At 32.8% G+C, this 24415-nt stretch overlaps 1 protein-coding gene across 1 annotated transcript; it reads right to left on the reverse strand.

Moving 5' to 3' along the window:
* On the reverse strand, positions 1-9918 carry LOC132308261 (respiratory burst oxidase homolog protein A). Its single transcript, XM_059806288.1, has 14 exons — positions 8796-9918; positions 8539-8698; positions 8378-8426; positions 6518-6631; positions 5144-5566; positions 3239-3625; positions 3043-3138; positions 2718-2833; positions 2057-2224; positions 1798-1957; positions 1464-1649; positions 1228-1356; positions 893-971; positions 1-782 (listed from the first exon to the last, which is right to left on the reverse strand). Exons 1-14 carry the CDS (start codon positions 9466-9468, stop codon positions 673-675), a joined length of 2850 nt encoding a protein of 949 aa, XP_059662271.1. The 5' UTR covers positions 9469-9918; the 3' UTR covers positions 1-672.
* Positions 9919-24415: the final 14497 nt, after the last annotated feature.

Genomic DNA, 24415 nt, shown 5'->3' on the forward strand with positions numbered 1-24415 from the left:
CAGGGAATTATGCTCAAAACCTTGTATAAGATAATTACCAATATTCCTTACATATATCATATATATATATGACTAAATTGAAGTGGAAAAGAAAATAATATTGGAGTATGAATTTCATTTACATAGTAGTGGTAAAATAAAGATAAAAATGGTCGTTATTCTAGAAGTCTTCTCTGGGCCCACTTCAAAAAAAACTTGGAAGAGTTGGATCAAACAAGGTGTCTGTCTACACCAACTGCAGAGTCCCACTAAGACCTACCCCACCAGTGAACAATCATACTTGACCACATCAGCATCAATCAGCTAGGTCAACCTCGTTTAGCTGTAACGCACTTGGGTCCCACTGCTACCTCTTCTTACTTGCCTTTCATGTCCAACCCCATCTCACTAACCAGAACCATTTCTTTGGTACTACAACAAAAATGTACTATTTGTGTACTTACATTTTACCCTTTCCTTTGTCCTATGTACAATGCCTCCTGCTCTTTTGCCTTTTTTGTTTTTTTTTTTTTTTTCATGAAAAAAATATATGTTTGCTGCATTACACTAAATTCTGATCATGTAAACAAATGAAGGTGTTGGGGCTGAGTGTGACTCAATGGTTTTCTGCAGTAAAATGCATCTGTAGTAGGTGTATATATATGTGTGTGTGTATGTGTGTCTCTGAGTCCTTCAAAAATGCTCCTTATGGAATTCAAACTTGGTGGAACCTTTCTGATTAAACTCATAGCAGAGTTTGCCGAGTTCTTTTGCCAAAACCGGTGCCCCGCAGTAAAAAACTCCTGTTCCAAAACACCAAAGCCAAGATAGTAATATTAAAAATAAAATAAAAAAAGAAAAAAAGTATATAATTTCATCACTTGTGATTCTGATGGAGACTGATGAGACTAACCTATCCTTGCATTAGCGTGCTTGGTACACGTTTTAGAGAAAACCTTCTTCCAATTAGGCCTTGCAAAATGTGTTCGCACCTAACAACAGAATCCATAAATGATATAAACATGTTTAGTCTATGAAAAGAGTTCCACGCCAACATTAAGTTGTAAATCTTTATAGACCATCCGCATAAAACATTATATCTAGAGAATTTGTTATCATTAGCATATTGGAATTTGGAGCCACTAATGCTATAGCGGCCTTTGTTGAATAAAGGATGTTGTTTGGCGTGGCCTTAAAGAGGGGTTGATTTATGAGACGTTGAAAGGGGGAGAGAGACATCAATCTTACCCTAGTGCCAGACACAATATCAACCCCGTTCTTGGCATGGTTTAGTGCTTGGACCATGGTGATGAGGGCCGATCTGGCATCCCCTTCTTCGTAAACACTGGTCAAATAGTTGTGCATTTCAATAACACCCTGTTTCCACAATGGGGATGTTAATAATCAAACTACTCAGGAAACAATATATATATATATATATATATATATAACAATCAAAGAACAAATATATCCTTACAACTTACCCTTTGATCAAGTTCAGCAACTTCATTCATAACCCCTTTGAACCAATCAAATGAGCCTTGTTCCCTGGTTACCCAATAGAAGTATGCGTTGGTGGTCTTCAGTGTTTTCTTTCGTGGAGAGGTCTTGTTGGCAGAGGGTGAATCAGTAGTCCCCGCACCCTGGTTGCTTAAATCTGATATCGAATCCTGAAAGGTCAAAAACAGCATTGTTATTGTGCTTTCTCTATTATTGTGGTTATCATCATTAAAAATTCTATGCGGAAGATCAAATGAACAGTTGAAAAGAACTGTAAAAATATAATGGACTCGAGGATTTCTCTGTTATGGTACTTACTGCCAGCTCCTCCATTTTGAGGATGTTGTTGAGCAAATCTTTCAGTATACTGATAAAAGGTGTTGCTCCAATCCCAAGACCAACAAGTAGAAGGACATCATATTTCCGGTAATCTTGTGCTGGAGCTCCATAAGGTCCATCTATTAAGAGCTTTGGCAAACTGATATCCAACAAAGTGTCTCAGATAACAATTCCAATGTGAATGATCAAGAGAAAAAGGCTAAATTTGACCAAAAATACACTCGTACATGAAATTTACCTCTTTTTGGTTGTTTCATCAGCCCTGAGAAGCCCACTTTTCCCAGCAACTGGAGCTTCACAGGCCTCTGAGAATACCCTCTTAAGCTCTTGAGTCCAGTCGCCTAGCTGCCGGATGTGAATGCTAAGGTAGTCATCACCAGGGGCTGAGGTAATGGAAAATGGATGCCTGAGGTATAATTCATCGAAAACCAGAATTAACCACCCATAAATTAGAATATATAGGAAAACGAAAAAGAACAATGGCTAAAAGGAGCTTTGCATTGAAGATTTTAAATGAAAATAAAAACTGGTATGACAGTTGCAAGTCTTGTACAATTAACCTGATCAATTTGGTTAGAATGAACTTTAAAAGTTACTCTTGACCATACAAGACTATTGCAAGACCAGTTCAATAATTTAAATTTGAGTTCAATTAACCATTACCACCTTTTGTCTTCTGTAAATAGATTTATTAAAAGCACGAAAGAAATCGATTTGATTTTTAAATCTATGCAGTTTGAGTTCATCAACATTTTACCCAATGGCTACCAGCACGGAATTGGATTGCCAACATTAAGTGGAAACCAATATTTTTTATGATAACAGTTACACTGACGCAGCCGAAGGTTTCTCCATAAGTAAAATTTATTTTGACATGAGGGATGTTAATTGTAATTTACCATTCAAATGGAGAAACAGCAGGGCACTGGACAAACATGTACTGCCCACTCTTGTACCGAAATTGGGGAGGCTTCGACATTTGCAGTGTGAGAACATTTCCATGATAGATAGCAACCTGAGAATGGCAGAAGTCAATAAAACAATGCGTTAAATCTTGTAACAAGTCAATCTTGAATTATTCCAAACAATAACTTGACAAACGTCTCAGCTGTTTGAACTCTGTGTCTTCATTTGAAGAACATTGGTAACCAGAACATGAATTCAACGAATATTTGCATACCCAAACTTTACTGTGGCAGAATTGCTATAGTACATTACACTCACCTTTAGAAGCCGGACAGTGTAAAGGCCAGAACGAAAGAATCTCAGGGTTCTCTCCCCTGCATATAGGAGAACAGGAACAGCAAGAAACATCCACGTCTGCGAGCACAAAATTCGTACTTTAGACCAAATGAAATCAACAACACTTGAAAGTAGTGAGATTTCCATGAAGGAAGGTAAAAAGGTTTCAAAATTATACCGTCTTTAAGTACCATTCGTGCACGAGATAGAGAAACATTCCATGGATGACGAGCAAGATATAGACAATGACAAACAAGTGGTGTGAATACCAAAAAGCATTGAAGCCAGTGAGCCTATCAAGGGGCTTGGGCAGCTTAATAAGGCTCCTCCTGAACCAGCGCGTTGCAAGTGTGAAAGCAACTGTCATCAAGATCACCATTAAAATTCCAGTCACACCCTCAACCCCTTGAACCAGGTCCGTGTACGTGGGTTTATGAGAGCCAAAATCTTCACCAAAGTAAGTCTCGTAGTCTTTTTCAGACTCATTTATAAGCCTTGGAAAATCACAAGCCAGGTGGTTCCCAGCATGGAGTATGACACCAATTACTATTGCAGCAGCAATTGTCTGCAATGACGCATTAACCAAAAAAAGAGAAGATGAAACTAATTTAGATATGTCTCACAATTAACTGACATCATTAATCTGATTTTACAGAGTTAAAAGACCTTTCAATGGACTGACACTAGAATTTAGATGTATAGAAACATGTATCGGGACCTCTATCAATCATTTAGTCATTTGAGTTGAGCTATCTCACTATTGCAATTGCTGATCCGGCTGTGATTGTCATGTACTTTGTCCAATTCATTAAATGTTTATATTTTTGTTTTTTTTTCTTATTTTTGGCCAGGAAATCATTTGGTTAAGTCTAAATCACAATATCTAGACTATTTATCGATCAAACAAAATTAGAAACCTCTTACCACACTACTTCAAATAATTCTCAAATTTAAAGATAAGAACCATATCATCTTTAGTTGAACTCATTAATGTGATTGCCAAGATTACATCAAAAGATAAGATATTGCAGCATGCAGAGCAACATAGACAAGATATTAATTATTTTCTGTTGTGAATTTTATTTTATTTTATTTTATTTTTTTAAAGTTGTACTATATTAACATAACCAAATAACCTAACAACGATGCTGAAAATCTTCTAGCATACATCAAAGTAAACCCGTCATTTTCAAGCATAACACTTTTGGTCCTAAAGAAAAGAACAAAAAATGAAAAGAGAAAGATGTTTGGAAACCAATGCGCACCAAGTGGTAGCTGCAATTTGTCAACTATGAAGCATTAAGGAACCTTAATGGAAGAGGGCGTGACTCTGTGGGACCTAACGGAATCTTCTGTTGGGACAGACGATGTATGAATTGCCTACAATAGTAATAGGTTTAGTAACATGATTGACGATATCTCGATTGTGATGTTGTGGTTTCAACCTTTCAGGAAGTTCCTAATTTAGCCTTCATTTTTAGTCCCATAAAGCATTTGTATTTAAGCTTATCTTCTTACCTACGCAAACAGTAGTTTTTAAATGATTGAAGGCCAGCTATTGCCTTTCCTCTTGTGTATGTGTCACTCAAGAATTATTGGTAGTCACTCACTTTTTCTTTTTCTTTTTGGTGGAAGTAGAAGGATCAACCACTAAGTTCCTTCTATAAATTACAACATACACTATACTGGTGCTCTACTAATTGTACAAGTGAACAAGTTCAATCAGAACACCTCCTGGTAAAGAGTTTGACCTACAAGTTAACTAGACTCTTCGTCCTGGTGGTTATACCTCCCAACTCCTACGAAGGCAAAGAGTTTTACAACTCTTGAAACAAATAAGTGTGTAAGGTGTAAAAAGCTAATCGGACTTTTTGAGTGATAGCTGAAATCAAATTATTGGGGCTGACTTTGTAATTAGAAGTCACATATATGGAGCCAAGAGGTAGAATGTATTAGAAACCTAAGCGGACCCCGCTGGTGGGATCCACGCCTGTGGTAGTGTGGGCCCACCAGTGGTTCTTCAAGAATCAAAATATTACTAGTATCCTAATAGTAACGTGGAGGTAGGAAGAAGAGTTTGTACCTTGTGAAAGTTGATGTTATCATCAAAGGGCACAAAATAACCCAACTTGGTGGACCTCAGCCAGGTAATGATGTTCCTGCAAACAGGCAATAAGATGAGAGCCATGTTGAATTTCAGAGTCTCAGCTGCGCCTTTAGCCGTTAGCAGGCAATAACCCATGATTTGGAATGCATTCTTCTGCTTGTACTGAAAGAACTTCCACGTGAACAACCCAACCATTATCATAACCCACAAGCACAGAACCCAAATTCTCCTCCAGTTCTCTTCTAGGTAGTACATGAGTTGTGTGCTCATCCTTCGTATCGGGCTTCTCCTTCTCAGCCCCTGTAGGTTTTGGCTCAAGGCTTGGCTCGTGTAGCTCAGCGCTTGACTGTAGTTTAGGTAGGTGTCTTTCTGTAACAGTAGTGTCTCTAGCTGCCATAGCTGCATTATCACCAACACCATTGCAATCCAACAAAATAACCACAAGTTAGTCGTATACTCTATCACCGACCATTGATGTGTGTGTATAATTGACAATTGTGCACTGAATACGCGCATTGAGTTGCAAACACAAGTCCACGTGGGGAACTCAACAGTGTCTAAGGTGGTGCATGAGTGCTGAATACGCGCATTCTGATTATTTTAATATAAAAGTTAAAATCCATGTCTAACAAGTAAGAAAGTAGTATTTGGTGAGCTTTGAACTAACATCATCACTACTAAGAACTTTATTTATTTAGTGGCAGCTTCTCACCTTCAAGACTGATAATGGAGAGTTTAAAATCCATGTCTAACAAGTAACAAGTCTTCGTATAAGCACGCGAGTGCGTGAGCAAAAAGTTTGTTGATATTGACACCGTCAATATATTCTATATGAAAGAAGAGCAATTTTCACATACTTTCTAATAATTAACAACCACAATTGAAATTCATTGATAAATCTATTTTTAATATAAGATGAAATTAACTGGAAAGCTAATTTTTGAGATCCATTCTCAGTCTACATTATAGACGTGATAAAATAATGCAGACAATTGGACTGTAAGTTTCTATGATAGTTCCTAACATTGATAATGTATTTAATTCAAGCAGCAAATGCTTAGCGTCTTCTAAATTTGCCAAAAACAGGCCAATCCTCCTGTCAGCCAAGTGAGATATGCCATGTTATATATATTCATTTTAAAATTTATCAGTTTGGGAATTTACTATTTATTGTTTCGTGTACTGTTGAACAACGCGGTAACCCATGCTCAATTGTATGAAGATTGACAGTGACTATTTTGTGTCTAGTGCTCAACAACCTTTAATTATAAGGAATTCTAAATAATTCTCTATGCGTGAAGCTATATATAAATTAGAATTAAAATAGCATGCAAATAACAAAAATATCACCTCAATGTAGCCAAGCCTTTCAGGATCTAACTCTTCCATGATCAGAGCTGCGTACTCCTCCGCCTGTTCCTTCAATCTTGATAACTTATTGGCAGCAGCACTTAGCATTATGATCTACACATTTATAAAGATAAAAATACATTATTTTTCGTGTAACGCTAAATTGCAAGAAGACACTATTAATGGAGAAATGTCACCCCAAGCGAATTAAAGTTAGTGACTAAAATAATGGTGAATAAAAGAAGTAACCGATTGCAAGTGAATTATCGAATACTCTTAGAAGTCTGACACCGTCATGTTTCACGTGATGTTATCTGAATTTACTTTCATGTGTATTGACTACTTTGTTTTGACATTGACAAGCTGAAATTTTTTCTTAATAATAACGTCATGAGGTGGGTAGAACAATTTATTTCAAAGAGTAGAAAAACATGCTAGGGACTAGCTGAGTTAAGATTGGATCTTTTGTGCACCCATGCTCTAAAGCATAAGATTTCATTTTCTATTTTTGGTAATTGAAGATTTGAGTTTCAATTAAACAGAGGTCCTTTATTTTATTTTCCTTTTTTGGACTAGTGTTTACATCATTTCTATGTACTTGTAATGAGAATCAGGAATAAAGATGCCCAAAGGGTTAGAATATCCTTCAAATAGGTAAAAGAAAAAAGAAAAATCAACGATATATGTATGAATAATAAATAGACCAAAAAGCCCACAGCAATTTCGCACGAAAATGTCAATTTAAAGAATGGCAATATGAAATTTGTTAAATTCCTAAATATCAGTAAAATCGAATATACAGTTTACATAAAAATATAAGGGTATTTATGTAATTAACGGCTATATTGTAGCAGTCAACTAAGTAGTTATGTTCAATATTTTTTAAAATTGCGTCTTTCACACAATATAGAATTTAGACAAGTGTTTTCTTTTTGCAATGGACCTTCACCTAATAGATAAGGCGTTACAGGACATGGGAAAACGTCAGACAATGAAAAAACTCAGATCACGTATTAGATATATTGGAGTCGTTGGTTTTGGAATTTTTCTGATTCAAGGTCACCGAATCACGCCTACCGTTGATTATTTTAACCTAATCCATACCCCGTAAGCTATAACCACAAGGATGAATGAAATATAGAAAATAAAGAAATAAAAAATCCATAAATTTTTTCAGTAATTGTCTCCCACAATTTTTAGCCATCCCCATCCCTCCCAAGGCCGTCCCGTTTATAGTGGGAATAGGAATCCTTTTAGCTAAGCTAAAGGAAAACGTCCATGGAGGCAAATTATGAATCCTCACCGAGGTGGGGATGGCTAAACCCGTCCCGCCCCAATTAGATATGGAGTTACTAATATACTCTTACATATAATAATTTATTCTTAAATTAGATTTAGTATATACATATATAAATAAAAATAAACAAAATGTGTTTTGTTTAATTAAAAAATTATGGGGTCTGGGGCTGGGGCTAAGGAGTCAGGGTCGGGTTGGGACGGGTATGGGGATGGTGACGACATTTTAAGCAGGAATGGGGGGTGGGGTGGGGATGAGGATTGAAAATTTTATTCTGAATAGAGATGGGGAATGGAATTCCCGTCCCGCCCCGTTGCCATCCTGGCTCTCCTATATATATATATATATATATATATATATATATATATATATATATCAAATCATGTATGCATAAGTGTTTTACCGGAAAATAGTCAGCGCTCCCATTTTTTATATCACCGGAATCTTACAGACTGTACGCTTCCTCATCTTAATTTGTTCAGATTTTAAATTAATAAAACTCGTTACACTAAATTAATTTTAAAATATGAGAGAGATGATAATATGAATTAAACAGCATAGACCTCTTTAACTTCCTCTTCCGTGATCCTGCCATCCTCATTCTTGTCAACCCTGTTTAGAAGGTAAAAAAAAAGTAGGCTGTAAACATGGTTTTCTGAGACTTAGGTACTAAAAATTAAGTATATATAATTTACTTAATATTATTTAATTAATTAAAGCATACATGTCGAAGAATATCTGCAGTCGAGAATCGAAGCTCTGATCGGTAATTTGAGACCAAAACTCATAAAGTTCATCTCTACTGATCTTGTCAACCTTCAATCTCCGCTGTCTACTCAGAGCATCAAACAATTCCAATGCAAATTCTTTCGAATCTTTCATTCCTAAAATTTAAACACATTTCAATCACATCTTAATACTAAAAAACCATGAAATTAATCAAGAACTGTAACTATTGTAATTAAAGTTAATTAACAACACCTATGCATTGTCCGAAATCGGAACGATAGAGAAGGCCGTCTTTGGCAAGTTTGTAGAAATTGTTCTGAACTTCGTTCCAGGCATCGACACGGTTCGTTTTACAATTGCTAATGAATCTGAGGCCTTGAAGAGCTTTCTGAGCACCGGAACGAGTCCGATCGAGCTGAGCTTGCCGTTGACGGAGTGCTCGAGCGGCCAAAGCAGAGTCCAAAGCACCACTCCCTCGGACAACACCGTTGGGAAACGCAAATGAGGAAGACGACGGCGAACGCGACGAATGTCCGTGACTCCACGAAAACCTCTTCAGCTCAGCCTTCAACTCTTGAGAGAAATGCCTCGCTTTCGCCACCGCCTCTGCTTTCAGTTCCTGAGAGAACTGAAGGAGACGATTCGACGAACTCCGTCGCATCGTCGGTGACCGCGACAACGACGTCGACGCCGAACCTGGAGTCTCCGTCCCTCCGGCGAAGACCTCGTGATCGACGTTGATGATCGTCGCCGGTTCGACACTGCGCAGCACGATTGTGTCGTCGTCTTGAAGATCTAGCGTGACTTCGACGAACTCCTCCGCCGCCGATCCGGCTTCAGTTCCCGGCGAAGATCCGCCGCTCACCTGTTTGCCTGGAACGGAGTCTGACGCCCACCGGCGCTCATGCCTCGCGAATCCTCTCATTGATTCCAAAACTTGAAATTCAAATTGAAAAAACTTTGGCAATGTGAGGACTGATTAATGATGATGAGGAGAGGAGAGGCTCGAGAGAGAGCACTCTGGTTCGGAGAATTTTTGAAGGAGTGAAGTCGTCGCACGCGTCCAGAATCTATGCGAAAAGACATATACGCGGTGCCGCTGTAGGGTGAGAAAGAATGTAGAGAGAGAAAAAGGGAGAAAGGGACAAGTTTATTGCAGAGAGACAATGGACGACATAGATGGAGAGGGGACCGAAGAAGACCCAAAGTTTGTTCAAATTCCTATACACATTTTTTATACTGCTACTATACTTTCACACGATGATCAAATGGAGAGAGACTGCCACTAAAACCACCTCAAAAAGGCACTATATCGTTTTATAAATTTGTCTATATATCGATGGTCTATTCCGGTGACGCGTAATATATACAGTGGCCAGAGGAAAAAGAATGTAACTCGAAAAAACGACAACGAAAAAGTTTGGGAATGGGAGATAGAAATGGAAATATGTGATTTATTTTAGTTCTGAGAGGTGTGGCCCGAGTGGGACCGGGGTTTACTGGGTTCTCTCAGTTTACTGCAGGAATCGTCCGAGTCAACAACTCTCAGCATTTTTTTTTTTTTATTTTTTTTTTTATGGTAGTCACTTTCGAAAACTTGGAAAATAAAAAAACAAATAAAATAAAGATTAGCATTATTTTCTACAGTTCATAGACTTTTTTTTTCCTTTTTCTTTTTCTTTTTCTTCATATGTTTCTCAGTCAATCAGAAATGAAAATTAAACAAACTTCTTTTTCAATTGCCTTTGAGAATTAATTGTAATCCAGCACATAAAATTCATCGGTGTTACATCCATCAATCAAAAATATCCCATACTATTGACCGGTACTATAAAATTAATGAAATTTTATTATTTAAAAAAAAAAAGTATTGATTTTCCTTTCTACTAAAAAATTTGAGTATTTATTCTCAATCTCTAGATTAAAGTTTCAAGATTGGTAGAGAAAAGAAAGAGAAAAAAAAAATAATTTAAGTGAAGTGTTAAAAATATATATACATATTATATCCAATTGATTAACCAAATTCAATTGATTAACCGAATTCCAAAAAAAAAAAAAAAAATTGATTAACCAAATTATTTGTGTGCCATTTGCTTGAAAAATAGTCAATAAAATTATGTATCTATAAAAAATAAAATTTGAGGTAACAAGTATCTATAAGAAGTTATAAGTCACCGGGTTGAAAGAAGTCGATTCAAGTCATACATGGAATGAAAGAAGTGTGAATATGCACTTTATTCACGTTGCATTCAGATTGAACACTTTTGAATGGACCGAGTTTGGTGTTTTAAGCCCATTTATGAAGGATTTGGGACCAAGAGAGACGCCATTTGGGTGGGTCGTCAAACCACATATCTCACCCAACACATATGGGCCCTTGCCTGAACTTGCACAGCTTTACATATATATATATATATATTTGACAAGCTATTAGAGGGGACTCTAATCCAGACATACTCGTACGGAAAGCTGAACATTATACAAACTAAACAATTGAGTAATACTCAATTTGATAGAGCAATACTCAATTTGATTGAGCAATGATGGAACATTCTAACTTAAAATGTTAGTGGAAAGAGTAAATCTCATCGTATAATGTCATGAGTTATGACATGTCAAAATTTAAAGACATTTATAAAAAGATTTTTTTAACTAACGAAACTCTGAAGTGATTAACTTTTATCAATAAAGCATGCGTAGCTTTTTATGATTGTTTCTTATTTTTCCAATTTATTGATAGGCTTGTATTGTCACGCAATGTTTAGACAAAACAAAGTCAAAATTATCATGTTGTTGTGTGTGAATAAATTAGCTGTAGACTTTGAAAAAAATAATAATAAATAAATAAATAAATTAGTCAGAGACCCAGAAATGTGATACACATATGAGCTAATGGACATTCCATTAAGTAACATATCCATCCTTTAGTCCCATACTGGCCGATTTGATCATCAATTATTTGGAATTTTAGTAGAGTATTCATAGCCACATTCCAGGATATAGCAACTATATATGGTATGTGGCTCATAAATTATACATATATTGAAATTAATTTCATTAAATTAAATTTTGGGATTTAGTTTTTATAAAAAGGGATACTTAGCATGCTAACATCATTGATTTCAAATGTCTTTGTTGTACAACATAGGAATCCGACTCCTCTTGTTTATAAAAATTATTACCTCCACCCCAAATTAGATGTCCTATTTGGCGAACCGTGATTTTAAGTATTCGATTGTTGCTTTTTAATATTCCCTCTATTCTAAAAAAGATGTCATGTCACGGTTCCACAAACAGAATATCTTTTTTAGAACAGAGGGAATACTAAAAGGTAATAATCGAATACTAAGAATTATTTTTCATATAATGATTGGTCTGAGACGGACTTAACTAAATATAATTTCTCACTTTTCAGACTTTTATAACATTAACTATGACTTTCTGATGTTGTAATTAATAATTTTTCTATAGAAATAAGCAATGGGCTGCCTATAGTTTCTTTGCAATTTTTCTTAATTTATGTTTTTTTATATTACTTTTAAATATTGGTTTACTAGTTTGACTAGTGGTGGATTCCGCAACAAAATTTATGTTGAATAACAGTTAACAAGGGTCACTTCTAATAATTAACAAATTGATAGATAAGGAAAGAAAATGACAAGCCAATTAATAACAATGAGCACACTGAAAATGGATCTATCGATTGAAAACACACATTAATTTGAAATGAATGGAAATTGAAAACTGTAGGCGCTAAAATTTGCTAAAATTTTATTAGCTTTTGTCTTGATAAATTGGTCTATTAAATATGGATATCATGTTTAATTAAATTATTTAATTTACTAAAATTTTATCAATTTAAATTATTTAATTAGTCGAGTCCAGTTTATTAAATAAAAAAACAATTATTTTTATAGATAATTATTACAATATAATCAGTCCGGCCCAGTTATAATTATGTCCTTATCAAGAAAGGATACATTTCATCATCCTATCTAAAAATAGAAGCATGGAGAAAGGAGGAAGGGGTGCAGAAATTTGAGTCCAGAAATTGAGAGACACAAACAACCTAAGGAGCATAAATCTCTCTGCCGAATTCATCCCCAACATCCAAACTTTGAAGAAGAAGGGCAACAAGCACATTCAAAATCGTGCCGTTCTTAAAAAAATTCAACAAATTCTCTAAATACGAAAAATAACAAACATATCCAAAATCGTGTCGTTCTTTTTCAAATTTAACAAAGAACAACAAGCATATCAAAATCGTGCCGGTCTTTTTTTTCGTGATTCAACAAGTTTGAAAAATCACTAAACAACATTGCACGAGATCAAACTTTGTCATCCCTCGATCAGAAATCATCAGTGGTCTTCCTCAACTACAAATACGTAAAGAAAATTGTTAACAGTCCAATTAAAAATCAAACTCCAACAGCCCTTGTATCCAACCAACAAAGGAAATCAAATAAGAGGAAACTTTTTTTCTTTTGTAAAGAATATTTCAAAAGATTGTACTCCTCAATTTTCATAAACCAATAAATTATTATTTGCCCTATCTTTCGTTTTTTATTTTTTAATTTACATATACGAAATTTGTGTTTACAAAAACGTAACAGAAATAATGAGGAAATGAAGAAGAATGGAAATGACATTCACATGCAAATAGGAAAAGTAGTCATATAAATATTATACAATTCAAAGCAAGAGACATGGTATTGATAAATTTTCTGAGTGGGGTAGATGAGATATGGGGCTTATGATATTATTCATGAATTTGAAAGATAAAAAAATATTTTCAAACCAAATCAAGTAACTTCAGCCATAAGTTAACTCTCTGTAGCAAAACAAATCCAATACTCCTCTTGAAGATAAAGAAAAGAAAAAAATGTCATACATGACTAACATCATCCACCAACCACTTTACTAACTAAAAAACGTACACCATTTTCGTGACACAATTGTCACAATAAACTTATGAACTTGCTGCACCCAATTCATATATGAATATGGACGTTGATCGGTTCAACTACTTTGTACAGTACAACTTCATTTACATGTGATCCAGGTTTTTTTTTTTTTTTTGTTATTCCGAACAAAAAATAAAAAAATGGAATGAGACCAAAAAACTAAATAAGCATAAAAGTAAAGAAAATAAACTAAATTAAATGTACCCGGAACCAACAAATTCAGTTTTAAAATGGAGAAGGATCTATTTGTACTGTAACCATAGTTCTTAAAGACTTTTATGTACTTGTACAATGATCTCTTTGTACTACAACCAAAATTTAAAGAATAAAACTCTAATATCCACTGTACTTTTTTTTAGGGTAAGTTAAAAAAAAAAAAAAAAAAAAAAAAAAACTCCACTTGACTTTTTTTTAGGGTAAGTAAAAAAAATAATAAAAATAAAAAAAAATTCGTAGTATATCCACTGTACTTTTTAACAAGTATACAATGAATTTTTTTTTTGTCTATTTTTTTTTTTTTAATTATCAAGTAACATTAGTCCATTATTTTTTTATTTTTTTATTTTTTTGTAAAATAAAAAGTTGAATATCGAACTAGCAATTATAGTGTGTGCACATTTGTTTAAACTTTTAAAATATTAATAATAATTTTTATGTTTGTATCATTCTTTACAATGTTATGTGTCCTTTAATATTAATTGAAAAGAAGGCTTATTTTGTCCATGTTGTTTATTGTGAAAGTCATTTTCTTTATCAGCATCAGCCTGGAGGAATCTAAGAGAAGAAAAAGTTCAACTTGTACGAACTTACCCCTTGCTGAGTCAATTAAGACTATAAATGACACAAAATGAGTAGCTATTGGTTAACCAATAAGTTTGATAACCACAAAAAAAAACAAAAAAACAAAAAAAAAAACCCAATAAGTTTGATTAATTCTGAAATTTTATTTAAAGAATTTTGTCGGTAGTATGGTGATAGATCAAAATACTGAAAAATGTCCATATGCTCTATGTTTCCATTCGTGCAATACTATGTTTGAAATGACTATAGACTCCTTTCACAGGTCCCAAAAAAAACAGAACATCATTTAATTAAAGGAAGCCTTTTTAATATACTTTAACTTCTTAGTAATTTCCCCTTTCTAATTGTGTCCCCTGCCCTTAAACAATACTACGTTATATAAATTAAGGGTATGAAATTATTTTAGATTGTACGTTATCTTGCATTTGGTGATAGTAAACGCTTTGAATTTAGAATTGAAATAAATTGAATTTAAAGTTTAATTAAAAATTAATAATAATAGTATTTTTAAACTAGTTTAAATGTATATTCGGATTTTAAAACAATAAAATGTCAATGTTCATTCATTTATAAAAACATAACAGCCTTTAAATATGTGATTGAGGCATTAAACCCAAACGAGTGGTGCTAGGTGATTGCTTCATAAAGTTAAAAGCAAAATAAAAAGGATAAGATTGAACATATACCTTTGAAATGTGCTGGGCCTGAATTGTTCGTCATATTACGCGTTGATACGTAATTTCTTTTAAAATTTAATACACAATTTATATCGATTTTATCCGATTCCATCACTGATCCTACCGCAACCACAGAAACTTTGAATCATGGTTGGAAGTCAAATTCGCAAATATTTGAGTCATAAGAACTCCAAAGACAAAACATGCAAACCCCTTTCACATCATGTACAGTTTTAGAATGAGAAGTGGGTCGTGAGTAGGTGGGCTTCTAGAATATCTTTATGCAACAGAGCCCACAGATGCCGTGGGCCCACCCATGCATCTTCTAAGTCAAACGCTCACCCACTCCCTATTTTGGAATTGCTCGTACCTTCAATTTGTATAGTTTTATTTTGTAGTAATTTACAAAACATTCAAAAAAAGATTTTCATCTTTAAAAAGATACTTTCATATATACATATATATTTTCTTAAATTTTCTGATTTTGATGAACATAAACCCTCTTTCACGACGTGGTAATGGTAATGACACTAATTTCTAAAAATTAGAAATTTTATTTCTTTTTATATTTGGGTGAGTTTTATTTGTCCTTATTTGACTAATATCTATGTTTATTAGTTCTCACTTGAACCAGTCTTTGCAGTTTTTGTTACTCAGAAGTCTACAATATTTGGTATTAATTCATATGATTTAAGACGACATTTCATTATTATTGACTCTTTGTGTTTTTTTGGGGTTAAAATTGGGGTTGAAAAGAAAGTATTTTTGCTTGCAACAGAATTGTTGGTTTCTTTTTGGTACAATTTTTTGTGGCACCTTGTTTAACACGTTCCACCACTAGATATTTCCACATTGGCTTCTTGTTATAGAACAGAGAGAAAAAAAAAATTGATTAAAAAAGAATTGAAAGGAACAAAAAAGTCTACGTTTGACCTATGCTGCTGCTTGTAACACGTAATAAGAATGTTCATTTTCTTTGTTATTGTCGGGCTTCAATTAGTTAAGTGCTTCAATGCCCAACTCATATTCACAAGCTCCAAATTATATAATAATAATAATAAATTATATATATATACCTATATATTGACAAATTCCAATTTCATGTAATTCAATGAATCTAACCAATACATCTTTGTTACATGATTTTGATTTCAAAATTATTGGGTTTCATTTCGATAGGGCCTCTTTGAATTGAGTTGAGCAAATATTTCATATATATTAACGGTATTCAGTCCCACTCCTTTATTTATGAATTCGATAGTTAAAACAATTTTTTTAAGAATATACTTACAGTTATTCACATTTAAATCATGGTATATCTATTTCAATAGTCGTATTAGGCAATAAAAACTATTTTTACGAAAAAGGTACATAAAGTTCAAATAAATAGTCTGAGATGACGACCCAAATTGACAACTTCCCGAATTGATAATTTATAATTACAAATTGAAGGAGTGCGATCATATCTAACCCGTTTAAATAAATTAATTAAAAACTACAACCAAAATCCTTAATAAGATAAACGTGATTATGTGAGTATAAAGTCTTTTTTGTTTAATCCCACAAATATCTATTATTTCCCTCTCATTTTCTTTCAATCCTTTCTCTTTTATTTCTCCAACCAAACACAAAGGGTGCAAAAATATATTTCTCTAAATTTCATCTGTTCTCGCTTGACCTGATTTTTATTTTTATTTATATTTATTATTATTTTTTTAACTTCACCTTTATGCAGATTAAATATATATATTTATTAAAAAAAATTGGAAAAATAAAATTTAAAATTCAGTTTGAGATTTCAAAGTATAAATGTTTCTTTCATAATTTGGTTACTTCTCCATCAATAGCCTTCAAACTTTTTGCATTGGGAGGATGCCAGCGTTTTGTTAGTTTGTGTTTCACAGATTATACTTTGACACGCAAAAGGCTGACTTCATTCAGCAAAATATAATTATTAATATTGTACGTAGTGCTTGGCCTACTTTAATTGTTTTGTTTGACTGACCTTTTCGAAAGAAGAAAAAATAATTAGGGAAATTGAATTTTTATCCATTTTATTATATTATTTTTTTTCAAGGGAAAAACGGGGCAACTTATTTTGGCAAAATATGTGTGATTATATATATATATAATAGGGAGAGAGAGAAATAATATATTTTATTGCATTATTGAGAGTTAGAAACCTTTAGACGAAACTTGTTTACATGTATGATAAATGTGCTAACATGAATGTATATGTTTATGGACGTACAATACTTGCTAGCTTCAAACATGCAAAAAAAATTTCTTTTCCTTACGGTTGATGTGCCTTAATATATGTTAATGTGATACACATCTTATATATTATTACAAACTAATAATAATAATAATAATAATAATTGGTTAATATTATTTTCACCATGTTGAACTGATCCAAAATCAGTTATACAACTTATTTTAACTTAACCAAAGATGCAAGAAAATTAACAATGAAATAATTACCCGTAATAAAAAAAATAAAAAAATAAAAAGAAAAAAAGAAAGAGAGAGAGAGAGAGAGAGACACGTGATGTCTCATTGCATCAAATTCTAAAGATTCTTAATTATTGCATGTTCTTTAATTATGATCATTCTTTTTTTATCTTCAAGACCAATTAATTAAATTAAGGGGTGCTCGATCAAAACCAAGAAAAATATGAGCCTAGCTAGTTGGATGTTGAAGACTTATAGTTAAACATATATATATATATATATAAACTACTGGTTGATGCACTTGAGGTGGTCATTGTCTCACCAGTTACAGCAACACTTTTTTCTCTACGAGGGTTGGTGGGGGTGAACCTGTGATTGATTCCAAGATGCTTACGTTGATTTTGATAGTGCCAAGTCGTCCGTCAAAATACCCAAAACGACCACATTCTTAACCCCATGTACAACTGTTAACCCCTTTTTTTTGCAGGTACAAAAAATTCTGAGTAGGTATGGACTTTGAAAATGGACAATGAGAGCCACCACCTATCCTTAACTTGCTCATTTTGATAACTATGCGTCATATTTCATAGGGTGTGCCATCACTAAATTAAAGATATTTAAAATATGTATTATTTAAATGAATTAATTTAATGTTACCTCTATGTTTTGGATTAAGGATCAAAAAAATAATAATAATATAAATTTTAAACTAAATTTCCTTGTATTTCGAATTCAAATTATTAATTCAGTACTATTAAATATGGCCTAAGTTTAATTTATATAAAAGTGAAAATGTCCATAGAAGAGGAAAGAGGCCTAAATGAAGCCCACCAAAGGGGTCAACGAGGCCCAACAAAATGCAAAAGGCCCAGCCCAAACTTTGACACTGTACGAAACTTGACGAAACTGTACGAAATTTTGGTATGTATGTAATTTTGACATTTTAGGTGTCCAAATCATGAAATTTTGTTTAAAAAAAGAAAAAGAAAAAGAAAAAGAAAAGAAACACAATTATATATCAGAAGTATTCTCACACTTCACAATCAGAAAAAATAAAAATGCAATTACAACTATAGTTTTAAAGGTCATTGCATCATATTCTCTATTAGAAAAATCAAGTGAACTGAATATTACTATCATATAGTATGAACATCACCATCATCGTATGTCCATTATTAGTTAGAAAATCATTAGTTAGTATTGAATATATAAAATTTCAAAAATGGAAGAAATAGACATTAAAATTATATTATCTTCTATTTTATTGTTATATATTTATTTACTTGTATATGTACAGAGATTAAGAGAAAATTACATGCGCATGAATTTAGGTGATCTTTTTTGCAACCACTTGAAGTTAAACTTTTAAATTTTAAATAGGTGAATTCTTCCAAATCACGAAGGTGAATATGAGCTAATAATACGTGTTACGTATCACTTTTGTTTAGATACAATTTATGTTTAACTAGGTATTAGTACTTTTATTCTATAATGTACCACTTTTTTTTTTCTTTTTTTTTTTTATGCGTAACATCCTAAAATGATGCCCTTAAAAGTAAAAAGGGCATATTAGGTAATTTAAATAAAGCAGTGTTTTTCATGTCCATCAGAATTTGACGATTTGAAATATAAAAAATTTGACTTCATAAGACTGTAAAACAGGTCCCCTAACTTCATGAATATGTAATTTTCCCTTAAGCATGCCTTCTAAAACAAAAAACGTATACCATTTTTAGAGATAAACAATTTTTCTCAGACTCGGTAGGTTTTCATCTTGCTCTTTTTCTAATGAGATGAATTTGATAGTCTCTTAAATAGATTTGAAGCAAATATGATAAAATAATTAAAAATTGAAGTAGGTTTGGGGCGGAGGCGGATTTATTCCTGTCCCACCTCGATTATATATATATATATATATATATATATGTATGTATGTATTTAATATTTTTAATACTTTTGTTACTTTGCTACAAGTCATTAATAAATTAATCTTCATTACTTAGTAATTTAAAAGTTAGGTTAACTTATTTATCAGCCCAATTGAACACATTGGACTAGTTTTTTTTTTTTTTTTTTTTTTTTTTGGTACTAAATAATAAAAATAACATAACCCGCTCCGCCCCCATAATTAAATGGAGTACACGGGACAGAATCGGTACTTATCTACAGGAGTAGGGGCGAAACGAAGTAGGGTTTAACTAAATCCGCCCTAACTCCACCCCGTCATCATCCTGAACATTTTTTTTTTTAACCTAGAGTGTTCAGGAAGGCATGAATCTTTAGGGCTCCTCAACAACCCGACTAATTCCAGATTACTCGGAAGGGTGTCTCCTCACCCGGGTCAGATAAGTCATTGCAGGAACAGCGGAGACTAGTCACAAAGAATATTCAACCAGACTCGAACCCTAAAACTTGGGTTTGCTAAACTCCAAAATCTAACGAGTAAATCGTTGAGTCATATTTAAAATGGATCATCTGAACATGTTGTTTCTAATATGTATCTCTGTTTTAATTTCTAATGGCTGCTGCATGTTACAAAATCAATAGGAAGGTTTCATTTACAAAGTCATTTCTCACTATATTTATTTTATAATGTGATTGTCTTTATTTTCATCGACAATAGTCATGTAGGCTGAGGCTGTAATGTTTCTTGTTTTCTTTAAATTATTTCAGTTGTATTCTGTTGGCCTAGTTAGACGTCGATGTTTCTTCTAATAAAAATCTTATTTATCAAAAAAAGACAAAGTCATCTTCCAATATATTTTATTTTATGTGAATATCTTTATTTCCTAGGCAAAGTACTTAAGCACATGCTCTGATTCTAAGAGCAGTGATTAGCAACTATGTTTAATTTTGTCTAGACAATCTGATTTTATTTTATTTATTATTTGGCCTTTTATGTGATGGCACTTTCATAGTTACATAATAAAATTGTTGTAATATATAATAATATATATATAGTTATATGGTGTCAATCATTGAAGGAGAAATGTCACCTTACCAAAATGATATTAAATCAAAGCCCATTAAGGGGTTAATCCCACTAAATCTGTCTGTATATATATGCATATTATAGAGGGGGCTCTTTTTTCATTTTTAAATTGTGGAATATTAGGGAATGGTTGTGCAAGTGAAGACTAAAAATGTTGGAACTAGTTGAATGACCTACCCTACAGATTATTATATATATTTAAAAAATTTGTCATGATTCTTTTGTTTTCTGGTAAATTAATATTTTTTTTTCATATTTAAAAGATTGACGTTCGACAGAGTTCTTTTATTGACATATTCAATGAATGGAGAGAGCGAGATGAATTAATTGAATTAATTAGGACTTTGATTATTACATGTTAACCACCAGGGTTATTTATATGTGGGAAATTCTATTTATAATGAAATTCTATATAATATCTTATAATGACCTCATTCGGAATCTATCAATTCAAAAGAAATGACATATTAATATTCCTTGTAATTTAAAAAAAAAAAAATGTATATTCGAATTCTGTTTTAGTTATTGTGTATTACATTTTCCTCCTATTGTAATACTGTAACGAAACCATAACCACCAAAGCCCGTTAAAAAACAACTGAAAATGCTAGTCTCTCCCAATAGGCCCAAAAGTGACGAACATAAGGCCCAATAGAATCATCATAAGCTTCTTATTTGTCAGCTGTATTTTAGCCCATAAATCCTAGACCCGAGGTGTTTTTTTAAGGAGTTTGCCCAAATAAGGCTCAATTTTATTAGTTTGTCTTAGGAACTTTATGGGCTCAACAAAATATATGAACTCCAAAGTCAATTTAGTTCCAAATCAAAGCCGAGTTCAGTACATCCACAAAACTCACAAATTTCAATGTTTGGACATGCAATAGTTGCTGAAACTAGAAGTTTAGTGCATAAAATGTGAATAACTTGCATGATATTAATTTTTTCAAAGGAAATTTGGAAGGAAAATGGCATTGCTATTTTCAAATTGGTATATGAAAACCTTGTTTAGTGCACTGTTTTTTGGTATTTCTTAATTTTTCCATATTCCCCAATCAAAGTTGAGTTTTCAAATCCAACATCTATATATATGTATATATATATAATTAAAATCATGTCCTACGGGACTGGTTTCATCCCCCTCTAGTTTCTAATATGCATCACTAACTGAAAGGATCATGTCTGCTGTTTCGATCTATCTTAAAGGAAGATATCACGAATTAAAATAAAATTGATGATGCAATATGATCCCGCTATCCTTAATTTAAATAATTACTATCCTAAATTTGGATATTCAGATTTTTAATTACCACGAGGCTTAGAAGCTCAAGGACCAAGCAGGATCAATATTTTTACATGTCCAAATTTTTGGTCATATTTACACTATACACATTACCTTACACTTCCTGAAAATTCAATACATTCAATTTATAATTATATAATTTAACTTGGTTAGAAAATACTTTGATGTTATTTTTGAGAGTGTTGAATCAGAACTTTAAATTTGAAATTAAAAGAAATATAATTCAAAATTTAATCAGAAATGCCAAGTAAGAGCACAATAACAATTACACAAGATCATCCATATAATGAAATGAATCTTATACAACACTAATTGCTCGACTACATTAAGACAGGTAGGAGTATATATATATATAAAGTATTCTATTTTTATATTTTAGTATAATGGCTAGACGTGTGTCTATTTATTCAAAAGTTTAAACTGTTAGATAGTGTTGCATACCCTCCTATTTATACTAAGATTCGATATGAGACAAATGACCTTTATTACATATAATCACCAACAGGCAAACCGCATGGTCCCATTAACAGTTCAACGAATTGTGATTTTTACTGAAATTTTTTTTATTTACAAAAATATTTATAAATTTTATATAAATCTTAAAAAAAATTCTTACTTTATTCATAAATATCTCAAAAATATCTTCACTCAATTTCTAATGGCATCCAAACCTTTCGTCGAGATTAATTTTATGACCGATACCAAAGTTTCGACTGATATTCAAGTTTCTTTCTGCTAATGATTCATTATACATTATTGGTGTTTAAGTCACCCCTACTCGTACAACTCTCTAAATTCCTCACCGTCACTGGCCCACCACGAAGACTAAGTAAATATGCACGTGTTTGACGATTAGCCTTTCGGTGTATCTTTTTCCCAAATTTGGAAGGAGATAATATCCCAAAGGGAACAGAATAGCTGATACACATGATGTGGTTGTAATGAAGCAAGGCCGCGTGTCCATGCGTCATTCATATATAAATTGTTAATTAAGAACAAACCAAAAGTGTTTTAATTTTAAAATTTCAAAAGAATTTGTCTGGTTTTAGGGAGTCTTGATTGCCTAAATATGGGAAGATCTTCATAGAAATTTACACTTTTCCAGAGGAAGATTTTGGTGCTTGCTCCAAAGACTTCCAGCGAATAGTGATGCGAAGTCTCAAAGTCCCCACCCACATCACCTGTAAAGCTAGTCTAACATCCAATACGAGGAAGGGGCGTGTTAGAAATGAATTGGAAGTTTCTCATATTCATGCATTTATCAGTGTCATTTTATTGACCACACAATATATATATATATATAGTTTGTTGGATCATCAATATAATAACATCTAAACTAAGGTCTCTAGGTTGGTCGGTGACCAGCAAAAGTGTGGCACCAAACAAATTAAAATGCCCGAGAAAGGACTCAGTTTACCAGTGTGTAAATCTTTTTTACGAGTGTGGGGAACATCTTTATTTTGGGAGTCACACTTAGTTTTTAAAAATGTGCTGTTACATTTATACGGTTAGAAGACCTTCACACATGAAATTGTTAATAACGTATTTCGAGTGCAAAATGATGTAAGTAGTCAGATTGGCAAGATCAGTTCTGTATCACATACACATGTAGGTGCAGACATATGTATATATCTATAGAGAGAGAAAGAGAGAGAGGGAGAGACGTGTTTGAAGAGTATATGACTTGGTGATGTACCGGCCATGGCCCATGGGACATCAAGGTCTTGTTCTTGCAGCTTGATTGAGAAATTCATTCTAGTGTGGGGGCATTCCTTACCACTACATTTATTCGGGTGGTTGAAATATCTTATAGTAGATTGTTCAGTGTGATCGATCTCATGAACTTTAGTAATCATATGTAATAATGAACTTCGAGAGTTGAAAAAGAAAAGAACAAAATTGAACCGTAACACAGCAGTCCCCATCAAGTTGTATAATTCATTATCACGTTGTATATTTCATTAAAATTGAAACATGTCTATATATCTTCAGCATTCATGTTATATTATTGTTCAATTGAAAAGAAAAAAAGAAAAAAAAAAACTGGAACTTCACATGAAATTCAAATCAATTGTGTATTACATATTTTTTTCATAGAATATGAAATAGTGAGTCCATATATTGGCACTCATTATATGGTGGATTTTGATCATTTTTTTTTCTTTCACGAAGGCATATTTACATGACGACCTTTCAATTCAATTAAAATTTGTAATGTACTTGGACAGGGACTGCATTTTATGTTTTGTTTAAACTATTGAAACTACGGACTTAATTATTTTCTTGAATCTTTTTTCTAATAATTAAGAACACAAACCCAAATACCTACTTGATTCTCTTTCTAGAGGAGCACACAGAAAGACAAAAAAAAAAAAAAAAAATCATGGAGACCATCAGTACAAGTGTACATACATACGTGTACGTCTCATCACCATATTTGTCTTCATTGATAACACTAATTTTTGTCTGTAGAATGCGAGGCATGCCTAGTTAGGTAAGGTTCTCTAATAATTTTATACATAAATACAAACAATTCTTAGCCTCACGTGCCACACCATACTGAGAAAATTCACATTAGGTTTAGCACCCAAAATTCTAAGACAGGTCTAACCATCATATATAGCTTATAAATATCCACTCCTTGGATGAGTTTCTTTTTACTTTGAAAAAAAATTTCTAGAGAGAGAG

The sequence above is a fragment of the Cornus florida genome, unplaced genomic scaffold, assembly GCF_030987335.1.
Source record: "Cornus florida cultivar Cherokee Brave unplaced genomic scaffold, ASM3098733v1 CherokeeBrave_3.0.0_Hap2_Chr05, whole genome shotgun sequence".
Classification (NCBI taxonomy): Eukaryota; Viridiplantae; Streptophyta; class Magnoliopsida; order Cornales; family Cornaceae; genus Cornus; species Cornus florida.

Coding starts and splice junctions, on each gene's coding strand:
- LOC132308261 (XM_059806288.1), bottom strand. CDS start 9,468: ATGAGAGGATTCGCGAGGCATGAGCGCCGGTGGGCGTCAGACTCCGTT. Junction 3,139..3,238: donor ACGAATGGTACTTAAAGACG/GTATAATTTTGA, acceptor TTGTGCTCGCAG/ACGTGGATGTTTCTTGCTGT. Junction 2,225..2,717: donor GCTGTTTCTCCATTTGAATG/GTAAATTACAAT, acceptor ATTATACCTCAG/GCATCCATTTTCCATTACCT.